Below are 11,106 nucleotides of genomic sequence, written 5' to 3'. Positions count from 1 at the left end.
GTCCCATACAGTATAATCGATCTAACCACCACTTTGTAGAACTTGCCTTTAAGCCATGACGGCACTTTCTTATCACACAAAATGCCGAAAGTGAGCCTCCATTTCAACCGCCCCACTCCAATACGATGTATGAGATCCTCGTCAATCTTCCCATTGTCTTGGATAACTGACCCCATATATATACTTAAAACTTCCTCTCTTGGAGATGAGTTGGGACATAAATTAAGTTTGCGTGAAAAATATTGGGTTCAGATAGTGGCGAAACGCCAAGAATTTCGCTAAGAGTATTTAAGATTTAATATATATATATATATATATATATATATATATATATTAATAATTTTTGACCTATATACTTGGTCAACAAAGATTATTCAACTTATCACCGGTCATGTATATAGCTAGACTACTGATTCAAATGAATTCGGTACCACGATACTACATTTGCCTCTCACTATAAATTTATATACATCTTCATGATATGATTACAACAGGTCATGGGTGATTTAAATGCAGATTTTGACATGGGAAATTTCCTACATAGGACAAGACAACATGGTGGGATCCTAAACCGTCTGCCTTTCTGTATATTAATAAGTATTTCCCAAGTTCATAACTACTCCCTCTGTCCCATATTACTTGTCCACTTTCCCCTTTACACCAAGGGGGCGGAGTTTATCAAGGGGTTCAAAAATATAAAGAAGCCATAAATAAACGAAGAAGGGGGGTTCAATGTCTACTATATATACATAAAAAATAATTTTCACCTTATATTTAATTTTTTTTTGCGAAGGGGTTCGGATACCCCCTGGGCTCTTACTAGGTCCGCCACTGCTTTACACGCCCTTTAAGAACTCATAAATAAAAGTGTATTTTTACTACATTACCCTTTTCTCTCTCCAATTATTGCACTTTAATCAATAATTGATTACTTTAAAAAAACATTTAATGTTAAGGGCAAAGTAGGAAAACCTTAATTAATTCTATTTTGATTTCGTAAATAGACAAGTATTTTGGGATGGATATCTATAGCAATGTGGACAACTAATATGGAACGGAGGGACTAAATGCTAGTAACATTAACATATTGATTGTACTCACGTTTGTCACCCAGCAGAGAAGAAACTATTCTCTGTACGTTTTTCATATTTTAATTAGTCTTTAGGATTCAAAGAGAATAGAACTTTCCACCCATAACCCCCTCTCTAGTCTGGCCAAGAATCATGTGAATGACCTTAATTAGTGTTTCTTCAATTACGAATGAAGTGTAGGTTAATTACTTACCAATTATCATTTTTATTAGGTTACAATTGAAAGTTTATAATAGAACTTTACATGTAATTACATGACACGATTGTACAAATAAGTTTGTAAATAATTATTGTATAGAACTTAATCTCTTCTACTTTGGCAATTTGTGTTGCATCTTCGTGGATTCTTCTCAAAAATCACTTTTCTTTAAGTATTGATCAGTATTCAAAATTTACTTGCTCGATTAATTTAAATTCAAGTTATAAAAAACACATTATGAGACTTTTAACATTCTCTAATGAAGAGGAATCCATTCTCAAAGTTCAAACTCGAGAACTCTGATTAAAAGTGGAGAAATCTTTCCTATTCCACTATATTACACTAGTTGTTCGGGGTCTAATAGATATCAAGAAGATTATGTATAACTTCACACGCAACATTAAATCATTGGTTGAGCTAATAATCTAATCAAACTTAATTAATTCTTTTCAAATAAAACTGCTTAGCTACTAGCAACTCTTACCCCAGCCCCTCCCCCCACCCCCGGACCAAACAAAAAAAATTTACTCTCTAAATCCTAATTTATGTGATATTCTTTTTTTTAGTTAATTGGTCCCAAAAAGAATGATATATTTAGTAATAACTTAACTTTAAACTTTCATTTTAATTTACTCTTAGTGAGATGATTTATTCCCATATAAATATTTATGGCTTGTTTTAGACCACAAAATTTTAAAGTCTTTATTTTTGTCTTAAACTCGGCGCCTATTCAAGTATGTTCTTCATATAAATTGGGATCGTGTATTACAATTGAGAAGATGGTGTAGCATGTGAATTCTCTCTCTCTGTTTTTGGTTTTTCATCCGGTGTTTGATACTTACAATGGTGACTCGACTAAATCCAAATTTGTGTCGCGAAGTCCTATAGTAGATTGTGGGTTTGGGGGGGGGGGGGGTAAAGCGCTCCCTAATAAAGACGATTCTATACACAACAAGGCTCGAATCTGCCAAGACCCTAGGTTAAGAAAAAAGGAGTAATTACCAGTACTCCACCACAAATGCAGCATGTGAATTAGTACCACAAATGTAGCATGTGAATTTTCTGCAAGAGGAGAAGAGTAGACTGTAGAGTGGACAGACAGAGGAAACAATGCATTAAATTGATCAACTCCAAAATGTTTACTATGTGAAAGATAAATAAGAAGAGCCCATGCGTCCTTCTCCTAAGATATTTAAAGAAATATTGCATTTGCCAGCGACAACTACGTATATTGTCCCACTAACACTATAACTTCCTATCTATTCTAGCTACTAAGACTTCTCCTATCTATATAAAGATCTTACACAATGTTACACTGATTAATCTTACATGACTAATATGTTTCTTGTACTAAAGTTGTTTTGTATGTTAAGTAAATGGTCTTGTAGAGGACCACAGTTCACGTTCTTGCTTTTGACCTAATTACACCGTTGCAATCTTTTCCTATTATAACACTCCCTAGTCCCTAGCTAGCATCTCTAGTATATATAGAAGCCATTATTGAGACCAGAAGGCCAAAATTTCCGCCCTTTCTTGGACCCTGCTAACGCGGGATGCCTTGTGCACCGTCTACCCTTTTAAAGATTTCATAATTATTGCATTTCATAATGTAAAGTCAGCTTGCTCGTTATTTGTATGTATCATATCAAATGTGAATTGTTGCGTGTTCATACTTCGTTGAGAATGCGGTGTCCAAATATACAACGACATATATATAGTTACAGGAGACACATTGTTCCATATATATATATATTATGTTAAGTGTCATTGCTATAAAAATTACTTCCTCGACCACTTTAAAGCAGATCGATCCTAAAAAGATCATTACTTATACTCCTCCATGCCTCTTCATGGTGCATATATATGTTGCTGCTAGGTTATTCATTCTAGCATACATGTGCACAGTTAAAATACCGCCAGATAAATTGAGACGGAAAAAGTAATTACCAAGACCCCAAGAAGGTAAGGGTGCTGAAGAGCCTATACAGTATCATACTTGTAATAACTGGATTAATTAAAAAAAAAAATCAACCATATTTTTCTTTGGCTACAATGCTAAATTAATTAAAGTCAATTCCGTCTTTAATAGTGGATGGACTTTAGGCAATCATCGAAAAGAAATGGATCTTGGCCTAGTTTAATTGAGAAGCTACTTTGATGCAAGGATCATTCAAGATTGTATAAGGAGATGCATAACCTCATGTTATCCCAATATGAGACGACTCTAATATCCTTATACGTTTAAAACTGAATTAGAGCGTGAATAATACTCCTCCGTTTTGAATTATGTGAACCTATTTTTTTTTTTCCGCTAAAATGAATGACCCTCTTTCCTAATTTATAACAAATTAACTTTATAAATGATTTACAAACACACAAATATTCGTTAATTTATTTTGAATGTAAGCTTAAAAAAGTTTTCTCTTTTTTAAATATCGTGCCCAGTCAATGGGTTCATATAAATTGAAACGGAGGGAGTATAATATATATAAGATAAACTAAGAATTGAATTGTTAAGAAACTGAACCTACCGACTACTTTGGAGATGTACTAATTAATAAGGGACTTTAGCATTTTGTCAAAGTGCTCTGACCACAAACATAGTAAAAGCAGTCAAAGCTATATCTGACTAAAGACTTCCTTTAAGGTTGGTGACTTGGTGTCAAAACAAAATTTTAACAAAGGCGTCTAATTTAAACTAGGACTTCTTTTACAAAGTGCATTACATTCTTGCAGTCTTGCAGAGTCCAACATCTCAAAAAAATAGTAGGACTAAAATGGAGATTATATACTCCCTTACTTTTAGACAAATTATAATATTGTAGCACAATTTCCTTGGTCTTTTTTTGGGAGGTCAAAATACACAAGTTAAAAGTTAAAAACAAGTGTCATTGTTCAATGCTTAATTATTGACTAGCAGTAAACATGTTAGAAATATGTTTTGTTCTCACCATTCTCTTCCCTTCTCCTCTTTTTTCCCCTTTTTTTCACCTAGTCTCCGATTCTTGCTTTGGAGCCTACTAATTTAGATTTGCATCGAGAAGTTTCACTTGATGAGGAGTAAAATGCTCCTTACTAATTAACGTGACTCTGCCTCAAGAACTCGAAACCTTAGACATTTAGTGATCTAGATAAGAATTGAGAAGTACTTATCATTCCACTGCAACTTTTAGTAGTAGTTTTTTGTTCTTCTTCAACTTCCCTTATAAACCTGTGTAGTGGCGGAAAAATGGTGTTGTACCTTGAGCTACATTGGTTGTGCGTAACTTTTGTGTGGTAAGACAAACGTGGCACAATGAATTCAAGACCTTGACCAAGGTATAAATAAGGAGGTCTTATAGAGAAGACTAGCAGCACTTTGTTTCTTTCATATACTCTCAAAATTTCACCTTCTTTTCATGAATTCATTCATGATCCTCTAAACTCCACTGCTTTACAAACCAAACCGAAAAAAAAATAAAAAATGAAATTCGATCTTGAGAATACATTCTGGTTTGTTTTAAGAAAATATCTCAATGACTTTTAAAAAATAAGTTTACTCATCTTTTTAAACGAATCAGACCTGACCTAGGCTTTAAAAAAATTAAGTCTACTAAAATAAGCCACATGACATTTTTTTTAATTAAAAACAAAAGCTAAATAATTTTAAAAGAAAATTTCGTCAGCGAAAAAGATATATTTACACCATTTATACAACAGAAAATGTATATATACATCTACCCTAAATCGCAAAGTTGAGGGTATTTTTGCACCTTTTCTCAAACTACAAATAAGGAGGTCTCACGCAGAAGACTTGCAGGAATTTGTTTCTTTTATTCAGAAGCAACAAAAAGCTGCTCTGCTCTTTTTTCTCATACATTTAAAACTTTCACTTTATTTTTCATTAATTCATTAATGTTCCTCTAAACCCCATTGCTTAACAACAAAAAATGAAATTCGGTCTCGGAAATCCATTGACTTGCGGACACGACGAGAAAAATCTAGTTCACTAGAAAATTATATTGTATATACAGTATTATTTTTTTATTACATAGTAATACCTATAGTAGATGTTGATAAAATGAGTTAATTACACTAAACACCATTATAATTTGACTCAAATTTAGATACACCCTCTATATTTTAAAATCAAACACTTACACCCCTATATTATGAAAATCCTCTCTTATGAGGTAAATCCGAAACTAAGTGCATTCAAATAATTCTTAAAAGATAAATATTTTTTGTGTGTTAATTTCTTTATATTTTAAATGAAATTAATAAAAATCAAGATTCCGCTATTAGTTGAAAGTAGCTTTTGTAGGGTGTGACAAACGTGGCATAAAGGAATTCAAGACCTTGAAGACTAGTATAAATAAGCAAAACTACTCTGTTTTTCATACAAACTTTCACTTTCTTTTCTTCATAAATTCATTCATAGTCCTCTAAACTCCATTTCTTAACAACAACAAACATGAAATTCGATCTTGAGTATCCATTGAACGAGAAAAACGACGCCGTTTCAGTTCTTTTCGACGTCGAGTCTGATCATATGCCGTCCTTGTTTTCATTCAAATCTACTGATGTTCGCTTCTCCATTCGACATTACTCCTTCACTCTCATTTCTCAAGTAAATACTTTTCAAAATAAGTAGTACAGTAGTATATATTTTTTTGTGTTATTATGTCTACTATTCCATCCGTTTTAATTTGTTTATCTTACTTTTCTTGTTTAGTCCGTTTAATATATTCTATATATCTTTAGTTTAAGACACAAGATTTAAAAGTTTTCTTTATTTTCTTAAAGTCCGTATCAAGTTAAAACCGGACAAACAAATTGAAATGCAGGGAGTACATTTTTTGTGTGTAATTATGTCTACTACTCCCTCCGTTCAATTTGTTTGTCTTAATTTTTTAACACAAGATTAAAAGTCATTTTAGTATGTTTCACAGATCTTTAATTTAAGATCATAAATTCAAAAGTCTTACTATTTACTTTCTTAAATTATGTGTTAAGTCAAAACCAGATAAATAAATTAAAATGAAGGGGATATATTTTTTGTGTGGAATTATGTCTATTAATTAGTACTAATTGAATTTTGTTTAATTTACTTTGTTCTTTTTTTTTTTTTTTGGCAGGCACAGTTTTCTTCCAATATCGATCGATTTACTGCATACTTAGCTGTTAATTACATCGATCGTTTCCTCTCCAAACAAGTTGTTCTGGTAAATTATCTCATCACCTTATCACATTAACATACGCAGATGAACAATTTGAAACTAGTGGCTGCAAATGTATATGCTGTAAAGAGAAATTTAAAATGTGAATTTCGCGATGAAATTGTTGAAGATCTTATTGAAATATTTTACTTATCTTCAGAGGAATATGCTGTAAAGAGAGATTAAAATGTGAATTTCGCGATGAAATTGTTGAAGATATGATGATTTTTTAGCAACAATTACGCGACCTGACAAACATTTAGACTGTAGATACGATACATACATATAGTTTCAAGAAATTACAAAACATGGTACATTTTGGGTTTTGTAGCAAATACACAATACACACGCATAACAATATGTACCGATACAACTAATATCCGCGATTTCAACTAATCCAATGCAACTGTATTCTCTGATACTGCTCAAAACTAAAGCTACTGTATGCGCATCTATAGCTACATTCTGTAAATCCGCAAACTGTAGTTACATTTCGTAATTACGCCCTAAACTATAGCTATTTATGGAATTTTCTCTCTCTTTTTTTTTTTTATTTTTTTTTTTTTTTTTTTTTTTTTAACTTATCTTCAGGAGAATAAGCCATGGATTGTACGTATTCTCGTCATGGCTAGCCTTTCACTAGCAGCGAAGATGAGGAAAATCAATTTATCGCTCTCTCATATCATAAATCCAATATCCGATTCAAACGTAACAATTTCTTTATTGTCTTTATAATATTCATATTGGTTTTTATCGTATTTATTTATCCATAGACTCTAATAATTTTGAACAGAGAGACGAAGACGAAGGTTTAATTTTCGATTTGCAGTCTGTTAATCGAATGGAAAGTTTGTTACTCACAACGCTCAACTGGCGGTTACGGTCCATTACGCCTTTTGCGTTTCTTCAATTTTTCAACTTGTTGTTCGAACTCAGTGACGCGTCACTGAGTCAATCACTCGAAGATCGAGCTTCAGATATCATCTTCAGCTCTCATTACGGTATTGTTGAAATCTCTGATTCATTCGTGAATAATATTTACCAGTAATTAATTAGAGAGAAGAATACTTTTGGTTTCTTAAATATTGGTAATCTTATGATATGTGATTCAATATATTTGTAAAAAGTGTTCTTTTTGCCCCCTTTAAATAGAAAATATGTAATATTTAGATTACTTTTAGACAGATGTTGATGCAGAGTACCCATTATCTGATTCATTTGAATCCAGTACTTTCAACGCGAAACATAAAGTTATACGTAAAAATTCACAAATATTCAGCTCTCATTACGGTACTGTATTGTGAATTTGAAATCGTTGTTTGGTTCGTGAAAATTACCAGTAATTAGTTCATTATCTGTATCTATAATCTTTGCTTAATTACGTATTGTGAAATCTCTTTTTGATTGTGAATAGTACTCCCTCCGTCCCAATTTATGTGGCACCATTTAATGAGGCACGGAGTTTATGTAAGAATGGATGACTTCTCAAATTTGTGGTCCAAAACAAGCTTTAGATAAATGTGTGGCTATAAATCATCTCAAAAAGTTAAATTGTTTATAACTATAGAAATATGCCATTCTTTTTTGAGACATACCTATAAAGGAAAGTGTGTCACATAAATTGAAACAGAGAGATTGAGAGAGTAGCAGTAATTAATTATCTGTATCTTTGATCATTTTTGTTTAATAAACGTTAATCTCGTGCTTAATTAATTGCAGAAATTAAGCTTCTTGAGTACAAACCATCTACATTAGCGGCATCGGCGTTTCTATGTGCAGCTCATGAGTTGATTCCGCATCAAGTTTCTTTTTTCTTAGATGCAATTAAATCTAAATGCCAACACATATATAAAGTAAGATTCTCTTTATATATCAATCACTTTATTTTTCTCTTTTCAAATTTCAATTTCTTATTTATGTTTAGGAATTAGGACATATATTATGTAAACTAAAACTAAGTTCTAACCATGCAAAGAATTTCTTATAATCTCAGTTTAGTTTAATCGGTTGTTGCACGTTTACTTGCAAAATTTTAATTTTTTAAGAATATTATATTGGTAATATGTTTACTTACAAACTAATTAGAATTAACTGTAAGTCTGTAACTATCAACGTTGAGTTTAAGAGAGTATAAAAACTGAAAAAGAAGGTATATAACATGCTAAAATCGTTTACGTTGTCGATCAGTAGACACCAATTAAACTTGTACTACTTATTTTCTTTTTCCATTATACAGATTCAACTTTCACGATTATTTAATTACTCAATTCGTCCCAATCTATGTTTTAGCACGGTGTTTAAGAAAGAAAGGAAGTATGATATCTAAAGTAGGACAGAGAATAGCTTCTTTTAGTTAATATTTTAGTAATTTGATAATATACATAGTGATTATATTGTAAGTGTATAAAATTAATCTTTTTCTTCTTCTTATCATACTCCATTTTGTTTTTCCTTTTCATAATTCAGGCTGTATTGTTTTAATATATGTAGGAGGAGCTTTTGAATTGTTGGACTGTAATCCGGGAAATTACAGTCAATGAAGTGTCTTCTAGCTCGTTGACACCGAACAGTGTGCTTGATCACCAAGAACGTAGAAGTCCTCAAAGTGAGATTAATCCAAATACAAACAACAGTAGTAAGAGGCGAAGATTGAATGATTTGAATGATTTTCGCAATGATCAAACGTTCCATATCTCTCAGGTTCAACACTGCTAGAGAATTAGGGATGGTAATAAACGGTGCGCGATTTCAGCCTTAATTCGCGAGGACTTCAATACCCGTATATATGGAAACAGGAGGGTCAGCTAAATTGCGGTGCACTTTGTACGTTTGATGAGCAGACCACTAAGACATTCTTAAAAAAAGAAAAAAGGAAGGCAACTTCTCAGCCCGGGGGAGGCAGGAAGCTACAAACTTTAAAATATAGAAGCTTTCCTGTTGTGAACCATGCTGACTCCATAAGACCCTATTGCTAGAAGTGATGAATAAGACTGATCCAGTTGAGATTGTGTCGAGTAAAATGTTGGAGAGTTTTATTTGTATCTAGGCCCAATTAGCAATTGTTAAAGGAATTATGTGTTAGAAAGAATGGTAATGCCAATTGTTGAGAAAAGTGTCTGATGCCTCTCCTCTCCATTCTTAGTCTTGAGTTTCTCATCCACTTCTATCTATCCCTGTATTTTCTGTTCTTCTTGCTCTCCGGTTAACCTTCTCAGTTTCCTTTTAAGGACCGTTAGTTGTTATTTGCTTGTTGTTTCCATTTCTCAGTTGTATTTTGTGTTCTCAGTGATTATAATACATATCATCGTTGCGTTGGTAACTGGAGTTGTTACATTCTCCTGTACTCTTTTAGTGCGTATCACTATTTTGAAATAAAAAAAAGGTTTATGGATAAAGTAATCGGAATGACAAGTGATTACAGTTGCGGAAAGCGAAATGACTTTGCAACTCGTATTTCTCATGAATTGATTAAATTTTCTCGAAATGTGCTCATCAAAAACTGTTCGACGAATTTTCATTGGAAATTCCAAATTAATTACCACGACATTTTGGCTAAAATCTGCAGATTTCTAGCAGTGACGAAATATGGATTGAGCTGAAAAAGAAAACAAAGACATTGTAATTTCCTATTGAATGGTTACATCTATTCTCTTTACTGCGTCAATAAACATGAACATAAGGAAAATGATTTTTTCTCCCATTGTTTTAATTGGGGGTATGGATTGGAGAGAATAGGTTAATCTAAAGTATAGCTAGCGCCTTTCCATTTTATCAGACTACTTTTGGAAGTATTTCTTTTTAAATTTCAGGTAAGCCAGTGAATAATATGAGAAGAGAAACCTTTAAAATAGAGAATTTTTGCCAAATTGAATCCTGGATCAATGCGAGTAAGAGCTATTTTACCACCAACGGATATGGTAGAATGGATAAGATCCCTTACTTCTCCCTTAATAAGTTATACGCGACACAATTTTGAATTAGTGGACTAGTAAGTAGGAGTATATAATTAATGAGAAAAGTAGGAGTTGTTTTCTTTTTCTTGGGCAGGGCAGCAATATTGACATAATTTTCTTATTTCTAGATTTGTGTTCAGTGACAGGGGGAAGATGGGAAGTGGTGCCAAGAAAAAATTACTACTAGTCTTACTAAAGTAGTGTTTGACTGGGAGAAGAGGAAACGTTGAAGATACGCTGCTTTCATGTGGAGTTTAGTCAATCTTGGTTCCAAGAGAAATCTAAATTAAAGCAATTGCAGTAAATTTTCACAGTAATACATAGTTTTGGGAGGACCACAACTAATCTTATCCTAAGCTTGTCTACATGACCAACTAAACCTATTCCTCCCTTCTCTAGGTTCTAACAGATCTCTGGCCAAGATTTTCACTAATAGGTGTCAATATATAGAATTTTTTATTTTATCTCTAGATACACAAAGGTAATTATCCGACGAAGGAGTGACAATTGATCGACACCCTTTGAATACATGTGGCTCTGCCATTGTAACTACATGAGTTGTTAGTTGTCACAAACATCACAACCTTGTCACCGGCAACAAATTTCTCTCCACATTTCTTGCAGAAGACACGTTGTTGGAATATAAGGTGGGCTCTTCATAATAT

General features: G+C 32.7%; 1 protein-coding gene across 1 annotated transcript; it reads left to right on the top strand.

Moving 5' to 3' along the window:
• Positions 1 to 5,681: 5,681 nt before the first annotated feature.
• On the top strand, positions 5,682 to 9,203 carry LOC132036893 (putative cyclin-D6-1). Its single transcript, XM_059427301.1, has 6 exons — positions 5,682 to 5,899; positions 6,408 to 6,494; positions 7,080 to 7,196; positions 7,282 to 7,489; positions 8,208 to 8,341; positions 8,979 to 9,203. The coding sequence occupies exons 1-6, from the start codon at positions 5,744 to 5,746 to the stop codon at positions 9,201 to 9,203; spliced, it is 927 nt and encodes a 308-aa protein (XP_059283284.1). The 5' UTR covers positions 5,682 to 5,743.
• The last annotated feature ends 1,903 nt before the right edge of the window (positions 9,204 to 11,106 follow it).

The sequence above is a fragment of the Lycium ferocissimum genome, chromosome 11 (genome assembly GCF_029784015.1).
Source record: "Lycium ferocissimum isolate CSIRO_LF1 chromosome 11, AGI_CSIRO_Lferr_CH_V1, whole genome shotgun sequence".
Lineage (NCBI taxonomy): Eukaryota > Viridiplantae > Streptophyta > Magnoliopsida > Solanales > Solanaceae > Lycium > Lycium ferocissimum.
The sequence above is the reverse complement of the archived record's forward strand: the minus strand, read 5'-3'. Positions and strand labels throughout refer to the sequence as shown.